Consider the following 24,769-nt stretch of genomic DNA (forward strand, 5'->3'; position numbering starts at 1 on the left):
ATCAAATCTTGACTTTATTTTTGTGGTATTATATGATCAAACAGAACGCAGAATTAAAATTGAACAAAGCTAAAGCAAGCTCTCCTGACTATGGAAAGGAAATAGAGACGGAAAAGAAATTGAATTTCAGATATTTGTTTCAAGATAAAAATGAATTATTATAAAATAGACCTGTATTTGTAACGTGGACTCTATTTGGATTTCATACACTGAAAGCAATCATGGGACTGAAAAGAAATTTATTATAAAGTCACCTGGGATATCACTTCATAAACCCAGAAAACAACATTAGAAATTGAAATGGGAATAATGAAAATTTCATTTTAAAAGAATGTAAATGGGAGGCAAGAAAAGAACGGTTGAGGCACACGAGAGAAAAGCATTCCTCCTCTTGAACTGCTATAAATACTGAAAAGTGTTGTCCCTGAACAGAGTACTGGCGCCACAGAAAATAGGACTGGATGTTTCACCTCTGTACCGAGGGGCTCAGTCTGTTCTGGGGACTCTTCCTGAGTTCCTGATAGACCTGAATGGGTCTATCTTTCCGCCTCAGGCACACAGCCTAAGGGTCTATTAGGGATCTTCGAACCAAAGGCAGAAGTGCAGGCTGGCTCTGTCTGGTTGGGGGAGAGAAGGGGCTGGTCAATGGGGCATTTGGTGGATGTCCTCCATTACTGACCCTCTCAGCAAAGGGCAGAGCTGGCGCCATCCATTGCACAGAGACAGTGATCCTGCAAAGAGGTAACCACAGCAGATCAGTCAGTATCTAAATCCAGGTGCCTTCTACCATAATTAGAGTGTGTTTGTTCATCAGTAGCTGAACATTTTGCAGACTGTAAAAATGTAAATGATCCCAAGGCTTGTTATTGTACCTTGTGCATCACAGATTATACAGTTGCTCTGCTCCTTTATGTGTCTTTTATATCTTAATTTGGGCCCTAGTGTGAGTATGTATATCACATCATGAAAGTATAAACTACAACAAAAAGATTGTGGAGAAATTGTTATGTGCCTTGACACAGCATAGAAAAATAATGCGGATTTTAGTCCTCTCAATATATTCTATATTCCAGAACCTAAGTATTGAGTCAGGGATGCTATTCCACGAAACTTAAATGAGAAAGAAATCACGTCTCAGGAACAAAGTGGCAAACATCTATCTCATCAGGTAGTGCAGAGGACTACTTTTCTCAAGATAATATTTCCAAGAAACCAAGGGAACACTCGGCTTTGTAAAATACTAAAAGAACATGGGCTTTGGAGTAAGAGAGATTCTGTACTCAGTCACTTAATATCTCTGTGTTCTTGGGCAAATTACTTAATTTCTTAAATGAATAAATAAATTTTATCTGTATAATAGATATCTACACTTAAATAGGGATTAGGGATAACAGGTAAAGTGCCTATTTCCTACTAAGTGCTTAATAAATACTTAGTATTATTCTTACATCATTGGGAAGTGCATTTTCTTGGTTGTACCCAAGTTATTCAGCAGAGGCAAGCAAAAGGATGCCCGTATTGTGATACTTTGGCCCTGGGGTGGGTGGGACTGTTGGCCACATGGAATGGCGCTCCTGTCTCTTACCCTCCAGGCTTTACTTCCATTGGTGAGCTGTTAACACTCATTGTTGCGCTGGAAACGTGGAAGACTTCACCAGGACCACCGTGTGGCTAGGTTTATCCAGCCAGTTCCAGGAAGACAATGCCTTTAATCTAGAGTGTAATAGAATGTTAGAGTTGATACATATGGTGACTATCAACTGATGGACTCATGGGCCCCTGGTTCCTCCAAGTTTTTGCAAGTGTTCCAAGTGCATATCAAGCATTTGAGACAGAATAATGTGTGTGTGTGTGTGTGTCTATATATGCGGTACTGTTTTACTATTGTGATTAATAAAATAGAAATTCATTTCAGAACATTGTTGAATTCTTAGTAACTTTTTATCCTGTTGTATTTTCTCTGTCAGCCGTTATAAAATATATGACTCTTACATCAGGGTGGATATAGTACAAAGGAGTAAAATCGTTTAACGTGCCCTCATGCTCAGGAAAGTCAACAGCTGGTGCTCTCATTTCCAAGGTCCAGGAAAATGTGTGATGTACTCACTGAAACAACTTGTTAAGGAAAACACTGGTGAGAATTCTGGTCTCCTGATCCCTAGTCCAGAACTCCCAACAGTGGAAATGTTTGCATTATTGCTTCTGGAAAAATCTAAGAGGTATTTAATGTTCAGATCAGTATGCATGAAGTTGAGTATTGACAGAAGATGGGTTACATGGAAAACATCTAGAACAGTACCTGACACATATAGAGCCCTCAATAAATAAATGATAGCTGTTATCACGATGGCTATTCGGGAAGGAGGGTTTGGTCACTTTTTCCTCTCTCTTGTTCAGAGTAACTTATCACATTCCAAATGTAATATTTTAAGTTATATCATTTGTCACTCAAGCAACTGGCTTCCATTTTTACTTCTCATACTCTCAGAGTGGGAGTGTCTCCCTTCGAGCAGTCTTGTAGGAGTAGAGGCCCTTGGCGTTAGTACTGAGGCTGACTTCAGAGGCAAGTACTTGCAATGCAGTTTACTGCAGCCTCAGACAGCTAGTGGCCTTTAATGTTCATGCTTGAGACGGAGGTCAGTTTTGTTGGTGAATTACCCATTGGAACTTGGTATATTTCTTTGAACTAGAGATTTAAACATTTACTTTCCGTCAGTATTTTTTAATGTGTCCTCCCCTATTCCCCTAAGCCCTTAGAGCAGATTTTTTATATCTTAAGAGATGTAACATTAGATCAAAATTTATTTAAATTATGTACCAAAGCTAGTCACTAGAGATTCCTTGTCTCATTGCACAATGTGGCCACAGATGATAGCAAAACACAGTGACTGAGAGAGATTTATACCTGACTATACAAACAGAGTGCCCATTTCATCAAACTATAAACCATCCAGGCTAATCACAGTAGTTAAATGTAAAGTTCCCCTTGGGTTCTGCCGGTAAATTTAAAGACTGAGGCAAGTGTTATCACTGTATGTGTTCGGTTGTGAATTTGTTGTCAATGTCCATATTTAGTATGAGCTGCTTTGCTTTAGCTAACTACCTAGGAATTTGATTTCTAAGCTAAATACAAGAATATGTGCAGTTAGGATTTGTCCATTGCCAAACAGAACTCTCTTATAGGGAACTCGCCCCAGGAAAGGAAAGGAAAGGAAAGAGCCAAAAGGAGTAAGCACTTCAGTATGTGCTGAACATGTCCATTTTAAGTAAGGGCAGATGACTTACAGTAGCTCCCATAAATGGTTCTCATTCAGTCAGCTGTGTCGGGCCCGGACTTGGTGGTTGTGTGTCCCAGCTACCGGGCAGCAGCCCCATCAGAGGAAATCACCAAAGGCCTCAGTTTCTTTGCAGAATGCAGCCAGTGGAGCATGGTTCCCCTACGGGTAGATTCAGTGGCTGAGGCATTTGAGCCCCAGTGATGATCTTCCCTGCTGCTGAAAAGAAGGTAGCCTGGTTTAGAATAAATACACAAGAGCCAGCCCTAGACAGACTTTTTAGGAGTCACATTTGCATTATCGCCCTTACCCAATACCACAGCACACCTTTAAATATTCACCCTGTGACTCTTCCCGCAAGAGCCCACTGTGTGCCTTGCCCAGGCCTGTTTATAGCCAGTTCCCTATGCTTGTTCATTTTCCCTTTCCCCCTCTTCTCACAAAACTGCCCTATCATCCCATCTCCTTAAGACTTTGTATGTCTTTATACGTACTGATTTGTTCAAAAAATCAATGCCAAAATGCAAGTCAGTGCTAATGTGTACCCCCTTTCCCCACAGGTAACACATTTGCCTTTTAGCAGTGGCTTTAAGCAAATAAAGATACTCACGTACTGAGGAGTCTATGTCCTGAGGGGCAGCAGGAGGGCCATTTCAGGAGCAGAGAGTCCTTTGGCTCGCACCATGTGTACCCAAAGGGCCTTGGACCAGCCCTGAGCAAAAAAGCATGAATTATACTCTAACCCTCCCTCCACCCTGGTCTGGTACCGCATTCACAGAAGTAACACTTTTATTTCCAACATCCCAGAAGTCTGTGACACTGAACAATTTTTCCAAGGAAGAGAAAAAGCACAGTTTAATAATGGGCTTCCTTTGGGAGCTATACTTTTAGAAATAAGTGCCTCGGTAATAATGGGTAGAGAACTCGCCAAGGCAAGGGTGTGAAGAGTGATGGAGGAGGTTGTGAAGGGAAGGAAGACCAATCAAAAACTAGGGGTGAAATCAAGGGTGTGCTTGAAAATGAGAAATGTGGGGAGATTTTCATATTTACATATACTTTTTTTAAAAGATGTATTATTTTTTAAATGTTATTTATTTTGGAGAAAGAGAGCACAGGGGGGAGGGGCCGAGGGAGAGAAAAACTTAAACAGACTCTGCACCAAGCACGGAGCCGGACACAGGGCTCAGTCTCACGACCCTGAGATCAGGACCTGAGCTGAAACCGAGAGTCAGAAGCTTAACTGACTGCACCACCCAAGGGCCCCTACACGTGTTTTATTCAAAGGAAAAATAAGGTAGATTCTGAAGTGGAAATGAGCAACATGTGACTTGTGGTAGAATCTGGCTGGTCATCTCTTTTTTGGCTAATCTCTGATGCCATCACTGTCAGCTCAGTAGTGGCTTCGGTATTGGCCAACGTAAATGGTCCCCAAGGGGTCAGCGCTGTTGCCAGAGACACTCCCCCTGCCCAAGCTCGGTTTCCTGGTGCACTCTATGAGACAGTTTACTATTCTGTTTCTGGTACCGTGTACAAAATTTTGCAACAAGAAACTGGCATTCCTACTCTCCTTCCATCAAAACATTCATATATATTGTTTCAAAGCCATTGATGACATTTGGCTTTTTCAGAAAACAGGTTTTTCATAGGCTTGTTACACAGACAATTTCTGTTTTTTTCTCTTCTGAGAGGGGAGTTTGAAGTGTCACTTCTTTTCTTAAAGGTAACCAATTTTAGCTCTTGTTTAAAGTTCAAAGGTTGTAGCCAACCATTGGGCACGGATTAAGTAGTACACGGTTTGATTACATCAAATACCCGCTTCATTTACTGCCCACCCCCCATGCTGTTACTGCTTTTATGCCATGTTTTAGGCAGAATTAGAAAACCTTGGGGCCTTAAAGAGGGTTTCTCCTCCTAAATGTTGCTAGTTATTTGTGACTCAATATTACCCAGACCCAGTGGGAATAGTTTTAGTATTAAAACACACACACACACACACACACACACAAATATTTCTCTAACTTCTTTCCTGTGTGAAGGCTAAATCCTGACTTTGTGTAATTATAGCTACAAGCAGTAAAATGATGTCTGGGGTAAGGCATCCAGACAAGGAGAACACTGGCTTGGCCCCCTGGCTATTCCTGCCTTACCATAGTGTTTGCTCTGAGAGGCAACATCTCCACAGGGCACGATGCCCACTGTCGTGCTTTCTAGATAGCACAGAAAATTGACTCATCTCCACTGCCGGCTGGTGTTGGATTTCCCACAACTGCTCTGTGTTCTCATATGAGCCATAATTAGCCTGTCTTATACTACGTTTGACTTTGTAAGACCCCTCTGGTACACACGAGAAGTTTGACTTTGTATCTTCAAGGAAGATTACTCAGCGGACCTAAGTGGAACATTTCCATACTCTTTTGGCAGTCAGCAGTATTTGCTGTTACATTCCTCTGCGTGTGGTGAGGTACAGCTCTCTCTGATACCTCCTGTGAATGACAATACCAGCCTATTACGAGACTTCTCGTCTCTGAGTTCCTATAGGATTTGCAGTCTGTAACACACTGGCTCATGCTGGTTTGTTCTCTAGCAGTTTCATGCGTGAAGACGCAGGGATCACCAGTGTGTCTCCTAGACTGTTGGACTCAGGGCTGGGCAGTAGCAAGCTTAATAAAGGAGGGAATGGAGGAGGAGGAAAGGTGTGTGTCTGCCTTCTCTTCCAAATTAGATCACCAGCGACTCAGCCCAGAGATCCTATCTGCTTTTCCCATCGAAGACTTATTACAACATCAGGCAAGCAGTGAGTGTGCAGGACATGCTGACTGCATGAAGGCCTAAGGTTTTATTTTAATTCGTAGATGATGCCAAAAAGATACTATTTCCATTCACTTGAACTTCATGCAACCCCAAAGAAGAGTTATTTACAGTGAATTGCAGGTATCTCTAAATTGGTTTTAGATTGATCCCTCCCAGAGCTGTAACCCGCATTGCGGAGAACAATCCTCTCAGCTGGTGGTGCAATGAAGACAGGATACCAGAAGTGTGCATAGTTGCCCAGTGCGGGTGTTAACCCGAGGAAAGCACTGATGCTGAAATTCTGTCAACGACTGAGATGCTGCAGTGCAAACAGCTCATTCTGACCAACAGTAATGGCATGTGGCCCCGAGAAGCATCAGCAGTCCGCTAGGCTTCGGAGATGTGCGCTGTGATGCCGCCGTGCCTCTGCGCTGAGTGTTGGGGCGCCTGGGTGGCTCAGCTGGTTGAGCGTCTGACTCTTGTTTTTGGCTCAAGTCACAATCTCAGGGTCGTGAGACAGAGCCCTGCATCAGGCTCTGCACTCAGCAGGGAGTCTGCTTGGGATTCTCTCCCTCCCTCTCCCTCTGCCCCAACCTCTCCCGCCCCGCCGGCATGCATGTGGGTCCGGTCTCTCTCGGTCTAAAAAATAAATAAATTGGGGCACATGGGTCGCTCAGACAACCAGTTCAACCCTTGGTTTCTGCCCAGGCTGTGATCTCAGGGTGGTGAGATGGAGCCCCTCCTTGGGATCCCTGCTCAGTGGGGAGTCTGCTTGAAGATTCTCTTCCTCTGCCCCTCCCCTCCACTCGCTTGCTCGCACTCTCTCTCAAATAAAATATTAAACATGTTTTTAATTTAAAAAAAAATAAATCTTTAAACAAAAAAAAATGAGTTGACCATACATTTGTGGATATATTTCTGGACTAGACTTCTATTCTGTTCCATTGAGCTATCATATCTTTTTGCATTTGATGAACTGTGTTGATAACAATAGCTTTAACTTAAGATTTAAAATCAGTTTAGGTAAGCTCTGATTATTTTTAGAATCTTTGCATTTCCATATTCATTTTAAAAGCAGCTTGTCTAATTTTACCAGATCTTGTCTAATTTTACTAATCTGCTAGAACAATGGCTGCGAGTGCATTAAATTTACGATTTGGGGAAAATGGCCATTTTAACAGTATTGAGTCTCCTACTCAGTGAGCATGGAATGAATATCTCCATTTGTTTATTTACTATTTTTTTCTCAGTCAAGTTTTGTAGTTTTAAGTATAAGGGATTTGGTTGTCTTTTGCTAGATTTGTAGGTATTTGTTTTATTAGCATTACTGTAAATGGAATTTTCCAGTTGTTTGCTGCTAGCATACAAGAAGTTTTTTTATATTAACCTTTTATATTACAACCTTGCTAAATTCATTTATTCTAGTTCTTGGTATGTAAATTCCCTAAGATTTTTTTTTTTAGTTTTTATTTCAATTCCAATTAGTTAATATACAGCATGATGTTAGTTTCAGGTGTAGTTTGGTGATTCAACACTTATCTTCAACACCCAGTGCTCATCACAGCAAGCGCACTCCTTAATCCCCATCACCTGTTCAACAACCCCCCCCCCAGACACACGCACACCCACCTTCCCTCTCTGGTAACCATCAGTTTGTTCTCTATAGTTAGAAGTTTGGTTTCTTGGTTTGCCTCCCTCTTCCCCCTACCTCGTTCATTTGTTTTGTTTCTTAAATTCCACGTAAGTGCAATCATATGGTATTTATCTTTCTCTGATGGTCTCATTTTGCTTAGCATAATACACTATAGTTCCATCCATGTTGTTGCAAATGGCAAGATTTTATTCTTTTTTATGACTAATTAGTATTCCATTGTATATATATGCCACATCTTCTTTATCCATTCAGCAGTCAGTGATGTGACATTTGAGCTCTTTCCATAATTTGGCTATTGTAGATAATGCTGCTATAAACATTGGGGTATGTGTATCCCTTTGAATTAGTATTTTTGTATTCTTTGGGTAACTAGTAGTGTCATTGCTGGTTCATAGGGTAATTCTATTTTTAACTTTTTGAGGAAACTTTTGTTTCTCAGAGCGGCTGCACCAGCTTGCATTCCCACCAACAGTGCAAGAGGGTTCCCCTTTATCCACGTTCTCACCAGCACCTATTGTTTCTCGTATTATTGATTTTATCCATTCTGGCAGGTGTGAGGTGATATCTCATTGTAGTTTTGATTTGTATTTCCCTGATGATGAGCGATGTTGAGCATCTTTTCATGTGTCTGTTGTCCATCTGTGTGTCTTCTTTGGAGAAATGTCTATTCATGTCTTCTGCCCATTTTTTAATTGGATTCACTTTTTGGGTGTTCAGTTGTATAAGTTCTTTATATGTTTTGGATACTAATCCTTCATGAAATATGTCATTTCAAATATCTTCTCCCATTCTGTAGTTGCCTTTTACTTTTGTTGATTGTTTCCTTCACTGTGCAGAAGCTTTTTATCTTGATGAAGTCCCAGTAGTTTATTGTTGCTTTTGTTTCCCTTGCCTCAGGAGACAAATCTAGAAAGAAGTTGCTACAGCTGATGTCAAAGAGGTTACTTCTGTGTTCTCCTCTAGCCTGGGATTTTCTATGTTAAAAAAAAAAAAATCATGTCTGCAGATAGTGCCAATAGGGCTAGTTTTACTTTTGTCTGATATTTGTGGGATTTTTTTGTTTGTTTTTTGCTTTTATGCCTTATTTCAAAGCCTAAGATCTCAGGAATAGAAATGGTGAAAGCAGGTATTCTTGCCTTGATCTCAGGGAACAGCAATTTAGTCTTTCACCATGAAGTATGATATTGGTAGTTGAATTTTTTGTAGATGCCCTTTGTCAGGTTGAGGAAGCTCCTCAGTATTTCCAGTTTGCTGAGCATTTTATCATTAACAGATATTGGATGCTGTCAAATGCTTTCTCTGCATCAATTGGAAAGATCAAATGGTTTTCTTCCCTGTATTGTCATTCTAGTGAATTACACTGATTCATTTTCAAATGGTAAACCAGTCTTGCATTATTGGATAAGTCCTACTTGGCCATGATGTGTTATCTTTTTTATATATTACCGTATTTGATTTGCTAATATTTTGTTTAAAATATTTGACTCTGTCTTCGTGAGAGTATTTTTCTGTAATTTCTTTGATAGTGTCTTTGTCAGGTTTTGTATTAGAGTTCTTCTACTGGCCTGATGGAGTTAGGCAGTTACTCTCTGTTTTATAAAAAGTTCCCATAACATGGTTATTTCTTCCCTGAATGTATGATAAAACCTACTAATGAGACCATCTGAATTGGAGTTTGCTTTTTGGGAATATTTTTTGATACCAAATTTGTATTTGTAAATACAGAATCATTGTTATCTATATCTTATTCTGTCTGTAGAATCAGTAGTAACAACCACTTTATATCTAGATACTGATATTTTTATTATATAATGTTTGGTATTTTTTAGCATTCTATATAATTTTATCTCTCGACATTGTGGCTATATCTCTTTATGTCTTTAAGAGTTGCTCTATAGATTGCAATACATATACCTAAACTTCCACAAACTATTAAGAGTTAATATTGTATCACTTCATGGGAAATGTAGAAAATTTGCACCCATATTGGTCCGTTTGTTCACACTCAATTTTTATCTTATCTGGTAGTTGTCATAACGTTTACATACATTGAAAACCTGATTAGATAATGCTATCATATTCATTTTCAATATTCAGTCATATTTTAAAGAACTTAAGAGGGAAAAAATTTTATATTTGCCCACATATTTACCATTTCTGTTGTTCTTCCTTCTATCCTGATGTTCCAGAGTTCTTTCTGGTATCATTTCCCTTTAGGCTGAAGTACTACTGATGTTTCTGGTAGAGTAGATCTGCTGTCAGTTGGTTAATTCTGTTTTCTTTCATATGACAGTGTCTTTATTCTGCCTTCATTTTTGTAGGATATTTTTGCTAGCTGTTGAATTCTGAGTTGACAGAGACATCTGCTAGAATTTTGACTGGGTATACATTAAGTCTGTAGATCAATTGAGAAGAATTGCCATCTTAACAAATGAAAGATGTTATTCCACCATTTCTGCTTTTTTTTTTTTTTTAGAAATCTGTGATTATTCGAATCACTTTCTGTATCATGTGTCATTTTCTGTATCTACTTTTAAGACATTTTCTTTTTCTTGGATTTTAGCAGCTTGATTAGGATATGGGTAGGTGGTGTTGTGTTTTATGTTTCTCCATTTCTATAATTTTTCTAGTTTTTATTTCTTGACTGAGATTACCTGTTTTTCCATTAATTTCAAATGTGTTTTTGTTTATTTTATGGGGTATAGTTATAATAGCCACTTTATATGTGGTTACTATGATGTTGGTATTTGTTGATTGTTTTTCCCCTTAGAATTGATCACATTTTTCTTGTTTTCTGTATGTTTAGCAGTTTTGAGTTGTGCCCTAGATATTGTGAATGTTACATTGTACAGGCTCTAAGTCCCTGTTATATTGCACTGGAGATTGCTGATATTTTGGTTTTGTTTTAGCACACAATCAACCCAGTTAGGTTAGAATATAGGTTCACTGCCTCACAGTGATTCATATCACAGTTAACTTCTCAAAGCCTGTGTTTTGGTGTGCCCTGTGTGAGACAGTCAGGAGTTACTTTGAGACATGGGCAGTGATTTAAAGGAGTTTGGTTCTCTAAATGGTCTTAGGTCTGCCCATCAAATGTGTAGCTCAGGGTTTAGGCTGAAACTTGTGTGGGTTCAAACATGGAATCAGGTAATCCCCTTCTCTGGCTGTTTCCCCTCTATGATCCTACACTTGCAAGGACCTCTTTTCCTGATTCCTCAGCTCATAAAGATGTGGTTTCTATTAGGTTTCAGACACTGATGTTGTCTCCCTTGTATTACTGTGTAACTGGAGTCCACATAGGGGAAAGCTACAAGAGAAATGAGGGGGAAAACAACAAAACAGGAAACTAAGGCTTAGTCTCTGAACACCTCTATTTCCTCTCTACACTCACTCTCTAGGTGAAAGTATTCTGTAATTCCATTGCCTCAAATCTGAAAGCTGACAACTGTTAGACCTCTTTTAACTTCCAGACTAATATACTCAGTTGCCTACTCAACATCTATACTTGGACATCTAATAAACTCCACCTGTCCAAAACCAAGGCCCTCCTCCACCCACACTGGATTACTTTGACTGCATATAACAACACACACACACACACACACACACACACACACACACACAGTCCACATATACGAAGGTAGACAGTCCAGAGTATGTATGGCATACTCATTAGGCACACAGGCCCCTTAATCTATTGATGCTTTTCCAACTTTAGTATGCTTCCTCTTTATGTTAGCAGGAGGGAGAAATGTAATGGGAAATAATTTTAAAAAAAGAAAATTACCAAGTTTTTATTTTTATTCAAGTTAGTTAAAAATACTGTAATATTGGTTTCAGGAACAGAATTTATTGATTCATCATTTACATATATTACCCAGTATTCATCACAAGTGCCCTCCTTAATGCCCATCGCCCATTTAGCAGACCCCCATCCACCTCCCCTCCAGCAACCCTGTTCGTTCCCTGTAGTTAAAAGTCTTTTATTTGCCTCTTTCTCTGTTTTAATCTTATTTTATTTTTCCTTCCCTTGCCCTATGTTCATCGGTTTTGTTTCTTAAATTCCACATAGGAGTAAAATCATATGGTATTTGTCTTTCTCTGGTGGTCTTATTTTGCTTAGCATAATACACTCTAGTTCCATCCATGTTGTTGCAAATGGCAAGATTTCATTCTTTTTGATGGCTGAGTAATAGTCTAGTGTGTGTGTGTATATATATATACACACTACATCTTTATCCATTCATCTGTTGATGAACACCTTTGTCTTTCCATAGTTTGGCTATTACTGATAATGGTGCTGTAAACATCAGGGTGCATGTGTCCCTTTGAATATGTATTTTTTTTAATCCTTTGGGCAAATACCTAGTAGTGCAATTGCTAGGTCATAGGGTAGTTCTATTTTTAACTTTTTGAGGAACCTCCATACTGTTTTCCAGAGTGGCTGCACCAGTTTGCATTCCCACCAGCAGTGTAAGAGGGTTCACCTTTCTCTGCATCCTTGCCAATATCTGGTGTTTCCTGAGTTGTTAATTTTAGCCATTCTGACAGATGTGAGGTGGTATAAGGAACTTCCTAGAAATTCTGAACACATCTTATGCTTATATCTCATTGTCCAGAACTTAGATTATGGCCACTTCTGGTTGCAGGGGATGTTGGGAAGTATAGGAGTTTTCAAATGGATGGTAATATATTCAGCTAAATTTGGAATTCTTTTACTAAAAAAAAAAAAAGAAAAGAAATGGACAGGAGATAAGTGGCTTGCTCCACCCAACTCCATGAATCTAGTCCTGTGTCTTCTCACTAATTTTCTGCATTTCTTTTTAATTTAAATTCAATTTAATTAATGTATAATGTATTATTAGTTTCAGAGATAGAATTTAGTGATTCATCAGTTGCATATAAACCCAGTGCTATCACTACAAGTGCCCTCCTTAATGCCCATCACCCATTTACCCCATTCTCCCACCCACCTCCCCTCCAGCAACCCTCAGTTTGTTCCCTATAGTCAAGAGTCTCTTTTGGTTTGCTTCTCTCTGTTTTTGTCTTACTTTATTTTTCCTTCCCTTCCCCTACGTTCATCAGTTTTGTTCCTTAAATTCCACACAGGAGTGAAATCATACGATACTTGTCTTTCTCTGACTGACTTATTTCGCTTAGCATAATGCCCTCTAGTTCCATCCACATTGTTACAAATGACACAATTTCACTATTTTTGGTGGCTGAATAATATTCCATTGTGTATATATACCACATCTTCTTTATCCATATTCTGTCAATGGACATATGGGCTCCTTCCATAGTTTGGCTATTGTGGACGTTGCTGCTATAAACAATGGAGTGCGTGTGCTCTTTGAATCACTGTTTGTATCCTTTGGATAAATACCTAGTAGTGCAATTGCTGAGTCATAGGGTAGTTCTCTTTTTAACTTTTCGAGGAGCCTCCATACTGCTCTCCAGAGTGGCTGTACCAGCTTGCAGTCCCACCAACAGTGTAAGAGGGTTGCCCTTTCTCTGCATCCTTGCCAACACCTGTTGTTTCCTGAGTTGTTAATTCTAGCCATTCTGACAGGTCTGAGGTAGCATCTCATTGTGGTTTTGATTTGTACTTCTCTGATGCTGAGTGATGTTGAGCGTCTCTTCATGTGTCTGTTGGCTATTTGTTTGTTTTCTTTGGAGAAATGTCTGACCATGTCTTCTGCCCATTTCTTGACTGGATTATTTTTTTGGATGTTGAGTTTGATAAGGTCTTTATAAATTTTGGATACTATTCTTTTATCTGATAAATCATTTGCAAAGATCTTCTCCCATTCTGTTGGTTGCCTTTTGGTTTTGTTGACTGTTTCCTTTGCTGTGCAAAAGCTTTTTATCTTGATGAAGTCCCAATAGTTCATTTTTGCCTGTTTCCCTTGTGTTTGGAGACATGTGTAGCAAGAAGTTGCTGCGGCCGAGGTCAAAGAGGTTGCTGCCTGTGTTCTCCTCTAGGATTTTGGTGAATTCTTATCTCACATTTAGGTCTTTTACCCAGTATGAGTTTATTTTTGTGTATGGTATAAGGAAATGATCTAGGAAATGTTCATTTTTCTGCAGGTGGCCATCCAATTTTCCCAACACCATTTGTTGAAGAGACTTTTTTCTCTTCTCTTTGTTAGTATATAGAAATGCAAGTGAGTTCTGTGCATTGATTTTATATCCTGCGATTTGGGCTGAATTCCTGTATCATTTCCAGTAATTTTTGGGTAACCTTCCCCATTTCAATAAATGTCAGTTCCATCCTTCCAGGTGTTCAGGCCAAAATATCTTGGAGTCATCCATGATTCTTTTTCTCTCCTATTCCACATCCAACCTACCAGCAAATGTTATTGATTGTACTTTTCAAATACAGCTGACTGACTCCATCTTCATGCAGGCTATTGTTGCCTTTCATGGACTTCTGAAATAGTCTAATCTCCTAAGTGGTCTTTCTGGAGCTGCCATTCCTGTATGCAGAGCTCTCCTGGTTACTGTCCAGCTTACTCTGAATAAAATTCAAGGAACTTGGAAGCTATACATCATTTGGTCCTGGCTAACCCTCTGATTAAAATGACTATTCTCTTCCCCTCACTCATTCCATAAATATATCAAGCATGTCCCAATTTCAGGGTCTTTGTTATCTATTGCTCTTTCTATCTTGGATGCTCTCCTCCTAGATATCCCCATGGCTTTCTTCTTAACTTCCTTCATGTCTTTGATCGAATACCATATTATCAAAGAGACCTTCCCTAACAGCCTATCTAAAACAGGATTCCTTCCAGTAAATCTCTCCCTTTATACAACTTTCTTCTTAATACTCAGCACCATGGGACATAATATCTGATTGTCTGTGTGTATGTATAGATTCATACACACATATACATTGTCTCCCTCTCTCTACATATATATAAATTTATGAAAATGTATAAACATGTAGGTGTACATATAAGAATTTGATTATTGAAGGGCTTCTCACTAGAATTAGAGACTTCACCCTTACCTGATAAGGAAGACAGCAGTGAGCAAAAGAGATGATCAAGACAGATTTCTCTGAGAAGAGGGTATTTGAGCTAAGAATGAATGAAGATGAGCCGGCTATACTGTAGCCTAGAAGGAAAGCACTCCAGGTAAAGGGAACAGCTAACTGCAAGGCCCTAGAGTGGAAATAAGCTTGTCATGTTAGGGGATTTGTCCTGCATTTGAGGACAGAAAGAAGCCCAGTATGGGTAGAACAAGAGAAGGTGAGAGAGACAGGCAGAGCCAGATCATGCAAAGTTTTGCCTGTCCCAGAGGCAGTAGAGAGAGTTGCAAAGCTCTCTGGCACCTCAGCCATTCTCCACCCTTTGGGAAGCTCTAAGGCTGCAATAGCCAAAGGCTGTCTAGCGACACACAGCTATTTAAATTTAATTAACTAAAAGTAAATTTAAAAATTCAGTTTCTCAATCACATGAGTTCCATTCCAAGTGTTTAATCCTCACACGTGGTTAATGACTACCTACTGGGCAGCACAGCACAGATAGAAACCATTCCATCATCACAGAAGTTATGTAAAGGAGTGCTGCTCTAGGAAATCCAGTCCAATGAGAAATAATGCCAAGTTTGCTTAGCCTCCCTCTGTGATTTTTCTCTTAACCCTAGAAGCAGTGTTTTTCTATCTAAATGGAAATATATGTGATGCCTAGAAAATTAGTATGGGGCCTGTTCCCTATGCAAATATTCTCACTGGTGATTTTTACCTATGACAGAAAAGATGAGAAGGACTGGTAAATCACAAGCATTCTTAACCTCATTATAAATACATTGCAAATGTAAAAATGCAAAGTGTGGAAGTCATAAATGTGAAAGCAGCTTTCAATTTGTTTTAATAGGTATTTTCTATGTCTTATTGTAACCTAGGGATCTTGCTGCAAGAAACTGCCTGGTAGGTGAAAATAACGTTCTGAAAATCAGTGACTTTGGAATGTCTCGTCAAGAGGATGGTGGAGTGTATTCATCTTCTGGCTTAAAGCAGATTCCCATTAAATGGACAGCACCAGAAGCTCTTAATTATGGTAAGAATAGACTGTTTTGCTTTTTGGTGGTAAAAATGTACTCAATCAGCACAAAACATACACAAGCCAAATTACAGGAGTAAAGCAGAGCCCAAGTTAGAATGATTTGAAAATCAGCACAGTAATGTGTAAGTATTCATATTTTGTACTTACACATGAGCAGAAACTTAATTCATTGACATTATTGGTCAGATTTCTATATGTAAGACTGCTAGATTTAAAAGATGGATATACTAATAAGCACTTTGGAGAGGGTTTTTTCTAATCCCCCCAAAATGGTTATTTTTAAAGCGTTCCTGTGGCTCTGGACCATTGCTTTTGAATGTCTTATAAATGGTGCAATAACCTCATCTAATACTAGGTTTTAAAATATTGTCAAGTCTATAGTTTCTCACTCTAAAAGTTAACATGTTTTCTTAGCATTTCAGCCTCTGGAACTTGTGTAAGTCTTGTGGAGAGAGATGGAAGTTACATTTATAAAACAGCAGGGATTTGTGTGTGTGTGTCATTGTAATTGGAAATAGATACAGGTTGCATTATCTGTGTTCGGGATAAAATGGGCTGTAACAAGATGGGTTCCGGAATTCAGAGAGATTGTGCTGTAAGTGAAATTATAACTACATTTTCATTAAGGGAGGCAGTACATGAGCCATGGGTTGGTGAATGGGTATAGTATGTTTTAAATTGAAATATAAAATGATTCTTTACTGATTTAAAATGAAAAATTACTTCATCATGAAAAATGGGGCATTTATAAGTACCTTAATTTAATGCCTAAATTAAAGACAAAGCTTTTAAGTGAGGTACAATTCATATAACTTGGAATTAACCATTCTGAAGTGAATAATTCAGTGGGATTTAGTGCAGTTCACAGTATTGTACAACCACCACTTCTTTCTAGTTCTCACGTTTTCATCGCTCCAAAATAAAACTCCCCATTCCTCCTTTGCCCCAGCCACTGGCAACCACGTCTGCATTCTGTGGCTATGGATTTACCTATACTTCATATTTCTTAAATGTTTTTGAGGTTTATCCATGTTGTAGCATGTATAATTAAGTTAATTCCTTTTTATGGCTGAATAATATCCTATTGTATATATTTATAGTTTGTTTATCCATTCATTCAATGTGCATGTTTGGGCAGTTTTCGCCTTTCAGCTATTGTGAGTACTGCTATGAACATTTGTGTATAAGGATTTGTTTGAGTACCTGTTTTTAGTTATTCTAGGTATACACTAAGGGTCATATGGTAATTCTGTGTTTAACTTTTCAAGGAACCGCCAAATATTTTCCAGATAAAGCTTTGGGGTGTGATTGGTTTGGAAGTTAGTTGGGGCTCTGTTCTGTATTCTGTATACTAGGGACACTGTGGGGCATATGTTGTGTGTACTTGTCATTATGAGAAATTGACCAAGTTCTACTCCCCAGTAAGGAAGTTGTTGAGCTTAACAATCTCCATAGATACTAATCCTCACCCTCATTTGTCTTCCCACGTGCTGGCAAGAGAAGTTTTTGTGAGCTTTCTAATGATCACAGACCAATTCCACTATTCCTGAGAATCTAGAGAAAATGGCAGCCCTGCTATTTTCTTCACTGATATTACTCTAAGGTTATATTCCTATGACGAACAATCACAGGATAAAAGACTATAACATGTTATTTATGCAGAAGTTTTCTTTAAGGGACAAAATGTTGTTAACCCCTTCTTGTACATTCTTACAGCATTCCTATAAGGGGGCTGGAACTGGACTTGGGAGAGCTGAAATCCAGCTAGGTTTGTCTTAATCCTATTGACCAGATCCTCTTCATTGCCTTTCAAAGTCCTCTTACTGTTATGCCAAGAGCAATTCTGCCTTTCAGTCAAAATGTATTTTAGTTGAATTTCAAGCTGCAGTATTTACAAATCAAAATTCTATTTCCAGATATCTCTTAGAGCCAGACCTACAGCATTTTAAGTAATAGAGATATGAAGATCTTTGGTTGGCAATGAGGGACTTTTTTTCCCCGTCTTTACTGTTAATACAATGCAGAACAATTTACATGACAAAGGGGGAGAGAGTTTAACAGATGAGGAAGTCTGGAATATTTATTGCCCAACCCAATGAGGGAGTTCCTCAGAGTTTAACAGGAGTGGAAAATTTATCTATTGAAAGACCTACTTCTTCTTAATACTTCTTTCATATTTTATGCAAGTATCATTTTATGATTGGTGGCAAGATTTTGCCTTATTTCCAAGGGACTTTTCTTCCCCACTGATGCTTTTCTTCACTGTTGCCTTAGAGTAGCTGAAATACTGCCCAAGTCTTCCATGACATGTGGGAGCAAAGTTGACAGAAAAATCCTTCAGTCTAAGGAAGAGAAATTTTGCCTTAGGGCCATAGAGTTAAACTTATTTTCACCATTATTTTGTCATTAGTGTTGCTCTAATTTTTTAAAAAATGACACACATACTTTTTTTTTTAAATCAAGCAATAGCAGAGCCTACAATGACATGTAAGCCCCTCTCCCACCCACCTCTAGCCACACGACACATCATCGTGTATATATCCCCTCCCCCACTTTCTAAACATGGAATGGGAGCATACTTGATAGTCTTTTCAGCATATATTGCTACCGTGCTCAATATAGCTGTTACCAAAGGACTGTCTTTGTAAAGCGCAAATAGGACACTCATCTTCAACTAAGAAATAATCTAAAAAAGAAAATTAAAAGACATTTTTTCATTTGTCACCTAAGAATTTTGGGCTGATGCATCCTCTAATTAACCGAAGTAATCTGAAATGAGAAAGAGGCAGGATTTATAGTGAAAAGAGTCCTGGATCAGTCATCAGGGCCAGATTTCCCACCAGTTATGTCATTAGTTGCATGACCTTGGCAAGTCATCTACTTATCTGCACCTATGTTTTCTAACTTGCAAGATGAGAAAACAGTGCCTTTTCCATATAAGGGTGTTGTGCGGATCAAATGAGATGGAGAAGTAGCAAAATTCCATACAAGCATAAGTTGCTCTTAGCCCATTAAAATTACCCAACAAGGTTCTGTTTCAACATGATGATGTCGGAAGATCCCAACTCATGCCTCCTCTCACAGACACACACCAAGTCTATGGAACAATTTTCTCAAAAAACCCAAAAAAGCTAGCTAAGCAAGTGCTACGAATTAGGCAAACAAGAAAAAAAACCTGTATCACAGCAGGTAAGAGAGGCTAAGACACCATCTCATCATAAACCCCTCCCCCAGCACAAAGAACCATCATCAGGAGGAAACTAAAAACCCAGAGCTTCTCCTGAAGAGCAAAAGGTTTAAGCCCCCACTTCAGGCATCCCAGCATTTAAGACCTGCACCTGAGTGGTCGGCTCCCAAAACATCTACCTTCCAAAACCAACAGGGCTCACATCCATGTAACCCACAAGGCTACAGCGAACGTAAAAACAACTCTTAAAAGACCCCATGCTTGGAATAACCTGCCCTAGGGCCCAGAGCAGAAGCAGCCAATGGACAGGCTCTGTGAAAGCAGCTCATTTGCTAGACTTAAAGCATCAGCCCGAGAGGCGTCTTATTTAATACACATCTATAGGTCTGCTGGGGATCCTTTCCAGGGATGGAAGCTGGCAGATGCCATTTTCACATTCTCCTGCTGCTGCACCCCAGAGCATCATTATCTCTCAGAGGGGAGCTTTTATACATATCTAGTAGCCTGGTTTTTGCAGCTGCCACACAGGGAACCCCCGTTGATCACCAGGTTCTGGAAGCCAGGGGGCTTGCATTCCTGTGTACTGTATGACTGTAACAGTCCAAGAGACAGTTCTTGGCAGGCTACCACCCAAGTGCCCTGACAGACACCAGCATACCCACAGTCTTTACTTGCTTGTCCAGGAGCTGTGGCCTGAGGGCAGACTTCTGGTATGGCACCCATCTACAGGCCTGTGGACACCATCTCTGTACTTTCCCTCTACTTTTCTTTCCACAGTCTCCCAGAAAGGAGCTCATACCCTGTCTAGTGCTTAGGTTTTACTAGCTGGTACCTGGGAACACCTCTATATCACCTGGCTCTGGTGGTCAGCAGGGCTTACTTTCACAGGTCCCACAGGACTGTAACCAATAGAGAAAAAGTTCTTAAACAGATACCATCCCTAGGGCATAGTAAGTGGCAGTAGGCTGAAGAGCTCTGTCTTTCTGCGAAAGAGGCCTTTTGTCTTATCATCATAGCTACAGCCAGAGGTGCAGGCTTCTAACTGAACACACATCTAAGACCTGACTTTCCAGAGACATTAAAGGGCAGGTGGCATCTTCATATTCTGTCCCTGATGTATTCCAGAGCACCAGTATCTCTCAGGAGAGAGCTCTTACACCCACCTGGTGTTCTAGTTTTAGGGGCTGCCATCCAAAGAATGCCCCTCGATCTGGCTCTAGTGACCAAGGGACACTTGCATTCCTGAGTCCTAGAGGACTGTAACAATCAGAGAGTTCTTGGCAAGCGAGCATTCCCCAAGGCACTGCACCAAAAGCCAACTATGAAAGAAGACCATTTGCCTGTCGGGAGCTTCAGGCTGAGGGGAAGTCTTCGGGTTTGGCACACATGTGGAGGCTGAAGTAATGCAGACTAGTAGATACCATCTTTGCCCTCTCCCTCTGCCTCACTACACCTCCCTGGTATCTCCCAGAAAGGAACTTATGCACTCATCTAAAACCCCAATTTTTACAACTGCTGCCCAGAAGACAACTCCAGATCAGCTGGCTCTAGTGGTCAGTGGGGCTTACACTTGTAGTCCCACAGGACTGTGGGACCAGCCAGTAGTTTAGGGTCTGGCTGCAAATCAAACTCAATTTCAGTGCTGAGATTCTTTTGGACACGATAGGTCTAGGAGTGCCCTCAAGTATTGTGAGCTATTAAAGCAGTCTGCGTGGGCAATCACAAAGGTTTGAAAGACAACAAAGAGTAGGGCAAGGTTCAGTGATGACATTCATGTAATACATGAGGGCACTTCTTCAAGATTGGGAGAGGTGGCTGTTCCTTAAATGCATAAAAACCAACAGAGTCAAGCAAAATGAAGAAACACTGAAATAGGTTCCAAACGAAAGAACAAAATAAACCCTCAGGAAAATAAAATTTTAGTGAAACTGAGATAAATGATTTACCTGATAAAAACTTCAAAGTAATGATCAGAAAGATGCTTACCAAACTCAGAAGAATGGATGCACGTGGTGAGAACTTCAATGAAGAGATAGAAAATCTAACAAAATACCAAACAAGTCACAGAGCTGAAAAATGAAATAATCGAGCTTAAAAAAAAAAAATACACTAGAGGAGTTTACCAGCGAACTGGATGAAAAAGCAAGGACCAGTTAACTCAAAGTAGTGAACTCACCCAATCAGAGCAGCAAAAAGAATTTTAAAAAGTGAAGATAACTCAGGGGACTTCTAGGACACCATGAAGCAGGCTAACATTTGCATTATGTAAGTCCCAGAGGAAGAAGAGGGGAGAGTAAGGGACAGACAACTTCTTTGAAGAAATAATGGTTAAAAATTCCCAAATTTAGGGAAAGAAACACATCCTGATCTAGGAGGCCCATTGAGTTACAAATAAAAGGAACTCAAAGAGACTCACACCAAGACACATAATTAAAATGTCAAAGATTAAAGAGAAGAAAGAATCTTAAATGCAGCAAGAGAAAAGCAAATTGTCACATACAAAGGAGCCTCCATAAGACTATCAGCAAATTTTTTAGCAGAAACTTTGCAGGCCAGAAGAGAGTAGCACAATATATTCAGAGGCTGAAAGTAGAACACTTGCAAGCAAGAAGACTCTACTTGGCAAAGTTACCATTTAGAATTGAAGGAGATACAAAGAATTCTCCAGATAAGCGAAAGTTCAGAAGTTCATCACCATTAAACCAGCCTTACAAGAAATGTTAAAAGGACTTCTCTAAGCTGAAAAGAAAGGGTGCTTATTAGTAACGAGAAAACACATGAAAGTATAAATCTCATTGATAAAGGTAAATGTATAGTGAAGATAGATTAATCATTTACAAAGCTACTATGAAGGTTAAAAGACAAAAGTAATAAAAATAACTATAATAATTAGTTAAGGGATACACAAAAAGATGTAAACTATGACATCAAAAACCAAATGTTGTGAGGGAGAGTAAATTTGTAGAGCTTAAGAATCCATTCAAACTTAAGTTTTTATCAACTTAAAATAGAGTGTTATAAATATAGGTTACATAAAACCCTCATGGTAACCACAAAGCAAAAATCTATAGTAGATACACAAAAGATCTTTAGAAAAGAAATTTAAGCATACCAGTAAAGAAAGTCATCAAATCACAAAGGAAAAGAGCAAGAGAAGAAATGAACAGAGAAAAACTACAAACAGCTGGGAAGCAATTATACTGGCAATAAGTACATATCCATCAACAATTGCTTTAAGTGTAAATTGAGTAAATTCTCCAATCAAAAGACAGAGACTGGATGAATGGATAAAAAACAAAAACAAGATTCCTCTATAAGCTGCCTATAGCCTATACCCACCTTTCACTGCAGATGAAAGGACATACACAGACTTGAGGAGATAGGAATAGATATTTCATGCCAATGAAAATAGAAAGCTAAGATAGCTGTACTTATATCACACCAAATCGATTTTAAGACTAATCAAGGACAAAGAAGGGCATCACAGAATGATAAAGTGGCCAATATAACAAGCGTATATAACATTTGTAAATATTTATGCACTTAAACATATAAAGCAAATGTTAACATTCCTAAAGGGAGAAATAAATAGCAATAATATAGAAGAGTTTAAAATACCACTTACATTTATGGATGGATCTTCCAGACAGAAAAATCAGTAAGGAAATATGGACTTTAAATGACACAGTGGACCAGATGGACTGCATAGATATATACAGAACATCTCATCCAAAAGCACCAAAATACACATCCTTCTCAAATGCGTATGAAACATTCTCTAGGACAGATCATATCTTAGGCCACAAAACAAGTCTTAATAAATTTAAGAAGATTGAAATCATATCAAGCATCTTCTCTGACCACAATGTTACGAAATTTCACATTTATTTGGAGATTAAACATCATTCTACTGAAAAACCGATGGGTTAAAGAAGAAATCAAAAGAGCAATAAAAAAAAAAAAATACCTTGGGGGCACCTGGGTGGCTCAGTCAGTTAAGTGTCCGATTCTTCATTTCGGCTCAGGTCATGATCTCAGAGTTGTGAGATCAGGCCCCTCATGGGGCTCCTCACTCAGCATGGAGTCTGCTTGGGATTCTCTGCTTCTCCCTCTCCCTCTGCTCATGTATGTTCTCTCTCTGTAGAAGAAGTAAATAAAATCTTTTTAAAAACCCTTGAGACAAATCAAAATGGAAATACAATATACCAAAATTTATGAGATGCAAGAAAAGCAATTCTGAGGGAAGTTCATAGCAATAAATAAAGAGAAAAATCTCAAACTAACATTATTCATCAAGTAACTAGAAAAAGAAGGAGAAATGAAGCCCAAAGTTAGTAGAAGGAAGGAAATAACAAAGCTCAGAGCAGCAATATAGGAAAGAGACTAAAAGACAATAAAAAGAATGGTGAACAAAAAGACTGTTCTCTGAAAAAAATAAAATTGACAAACCTTTAGCTAGACTTACAAAGAAAAATGAGGACTCAAAACAAGAAATGAAAGAGGAGATATTACACTGGTACCACAGAAATACAAAGGGTCATAAAAGACTACTGTGAACAATTATATGCCACAATGCAAGGACAAAGTAGAATAAATTCCTAAAAATATACAACTTACCAAGACTGAATTATGAAGAAATAGAAAATCTGAACAAACTGATTACTGATTTGATTTCCTTACTAGTAAACAAAACCTAACAGAAGTCCAGGACCACGTGATTTCACTGGTGTATTCTACCAAACATGGAGAAAGATGGGCATTAATTCTTCTTTAAAACTCTTCCAAAAATTGAAGAGGAGGAAATACTAACAAAGTCATTTTACAAGGCCAGCATCACCCTGATACCAAAACCAGACAAGGACACCACAAGAAAAGAAAATTATAGGCCAATATCCCTTATGAGCATAGCTGCAAAATTCCTCAACAAAATTTTAGCAAACCGAATTCAACAATACATTAAGAGGTTATACACCATGTTCAAGTGGATTTATTCCAGGGATGCAAGAATGTTTTAACCTCCACAAGTCAATCAATGAGAATTGCCACAGAAACAAAAGGAAGGATAAAAATTATCATCTCAATTCATGCAGAAAAAAGCATTTGGCAAAATTCAACATCCATTTGTGATAAAATCTCAACAAACTGGGTATAGAAAGAACATATCAGAGCATAATACAGGCCATATATGACACAAGCCCACAGCTATCATACTCAACAGTGAAAAGCTTTTCTAAGATCAGGAATAAAACAAGGATTCCCACTCTCACCACTTATACTCAACGTAGTATTGGAAGTTGTAGCCAGAGCAATTATGTAAGGATAAAATAAAAAGCATGTCAACTGGAAAAGAAGTAAAATTACCACTCTTTGCAGATGGCATTATTATATATAGAAACACTAAAGACTCTACCAATAAACTGTTAGAATTAATGAATTCAGTAAAGTTGCAGGGTACAGTATACAAAAATCTGTTGCATTTCTATACATTGAAATGAACTATCAGAAAGAGAAATTAAGAAAACAGTCCCGTTTACAATTGCATCAAAAAGAATAAAATACCTACAAATAAATTTAACTTAGGAGGTGAAAGACTTAGACACTGTAATATATTATTGAAAGAAACTGATGACAATACAAATAAATGGAGAGATATTCCATGCTCCTGGATTAGGAGAATTAATATTGTTAAATGTATATACTACCCAAGCAACCAACAGACTAAATGCGTTTTTGAAAGAAATAGAACAAACAATTCTAAAATTTGTATGGAACTACAAAAGACCATGAATAACCA

At 38.8% G+C, this 24,769-nt stretch overlaps 1 protein-coding gene and 1 long non-coding RNA gene across 6 annotated transcripts in view; one reads left to right on the top strand and one right to left on the bottom strand.

Annotated features, from left to right (window-relative positions):
- FER (FER tyrosine kinase) overlaps positions 1-24,769 on the top strand; it is a 418,243-nt gene that overhangs the window by 379,337 nt on the left and 14,137 nt on the right. For all 4 annotated transcript variants that reach the window (XM_034656598.1, XM_034656597.1, XM_034656600.1 and 1 more), the window contains one exon: positions 15,628-15,782. In XM_034656598.1, the coding sequence (XP_034512489.1) occupies positions 15,628-15,782 (155 nt within the window). The remainder of the gene's footprint in view (positions 1-15,627; positions 15,783-24,769) is intronic.
- On the bottom strand, positions 201-22,976 carry LOC117801543. 2 transcript variants are annotated; one of them, XR_004624176.1, is made up of 5 exons: positions 22,943-22,976; positions 3,886-3,987; positions 3,286-3,494; positions 1,586-1,713; positions 201-731 (listed from the first exon to the last, which is right to left on the bottom strand). It is a non-coding gene; the product is annotated as an uncharacterized LOC117801543 (long non-coding RNA). The 2 variants fall into 2 exon arrangements; XR_004624175.1 differs by lacking the exon at positions 22,943-22,976 and having other exon boundaries at positions 3,286-4,086.

This window comes from Ailuropoda melanoleuca, chromosome 3, assembly GCF_002007445.2.
Source record: "Ailuropoda melanoleuca isolate Jingjing chromosome 3, ASM200744v2, whole genome shotgun sequence".
NCBI lineage: Eukaryota > Metazoa > Chordata > Mammalia > Carnivora > Ursidae > Ailuropoda > Ailuropoda melanoleuca.